This window comes from Merops nubicus, unplaced genomic scaffold, assembly GCF_000691845.1.
Source record: "Merops nubicus isolate BGI_N331 unplaced genomic scaffold, ASM69184v1 scaffold24068, whole genome shotgun sequence".
Classification (NCBI taxonomy): Eukaryota; Metazoa; Chordata; class Aves; order Coraciiformes; family Meropidae; genus Merops; species Merops nubicus.
In genome coordinates this window covers 2109-2632 of record NW_008623994.1, presented here as the reverse complement: position 1 = coordinate 2632, position 524 = coordinate 2109, and the positions used below count along the sequence as shown (strand labels likewise).

Sequence of the window (524 nt, the reverse complement as noted above, 5' to 3'; positions counted from 1 at the left end):
GGACGGCCCCCGGGGGGGGGAGGGGGGACAGTGGGGACAGCAGTCACCCCTCAGCCCCTCTCCCTGCGCCCCCCAGGACTGCGGGAAGGAGTTCACCCACACCGGGAATTTCAAGCGGCACATCCGCATCCACACCGGGGAGAAGCCCTTCTCCTGCAGGGAGTGCAGCAAGGCCTTCTCCGACCCCGCCGCCTGCAAGGCCCACGAGAAGACACACAGGTAACCCCACCCCCAGCAGCGTGGGGCCCAGGGGCTGAGGAACAGCCCCCTGCAGCAGCCACCCCACCTCCTGCACCGCCCTGGGGGGGTTGGAGCTTTCCAGAGGGTGGGTCGAGGGGTGGCAGCTGCTCAGAGACACCCATGGGGCTTATAAAAAGGTGGATTTGGGCACAAAAGGTCAAACCTGTGAAATTCGTCAGCGTGGTGAGGTGGGAGGAGATGGAACTTTCTGCCCCATCCTTGCCTTTTGTGGTGGTTGGAGCCAGGGATGGGGGGGGTGGGGCTGGGGATGGGGATGGAGCAGG

General features: G+C 65.5%; 1 protein-coding gene across 1 annotated transcript in view; it reads left to right on the top strand.

Annotated features, from left to right (window-relative positions):
- Positions 1–76: 76 nt before the first annotated feature.
- LOC103777715 (zinc finger and BTB domain-containing protein 17-like) overlaps positions 77–524 on the top strand; it is a gene marked incomplete at its 5' end in the record, with an annotated part of 2522 nt that continues 2074 nt past the window's right edge. Inside the window, 1 exon segment of the mRNA XM_008945274.1 lies at positions 77–219. Within this exon segment, the coding sequence (XP_008943522.1) occupies positions 77–219 (143 nt within the window).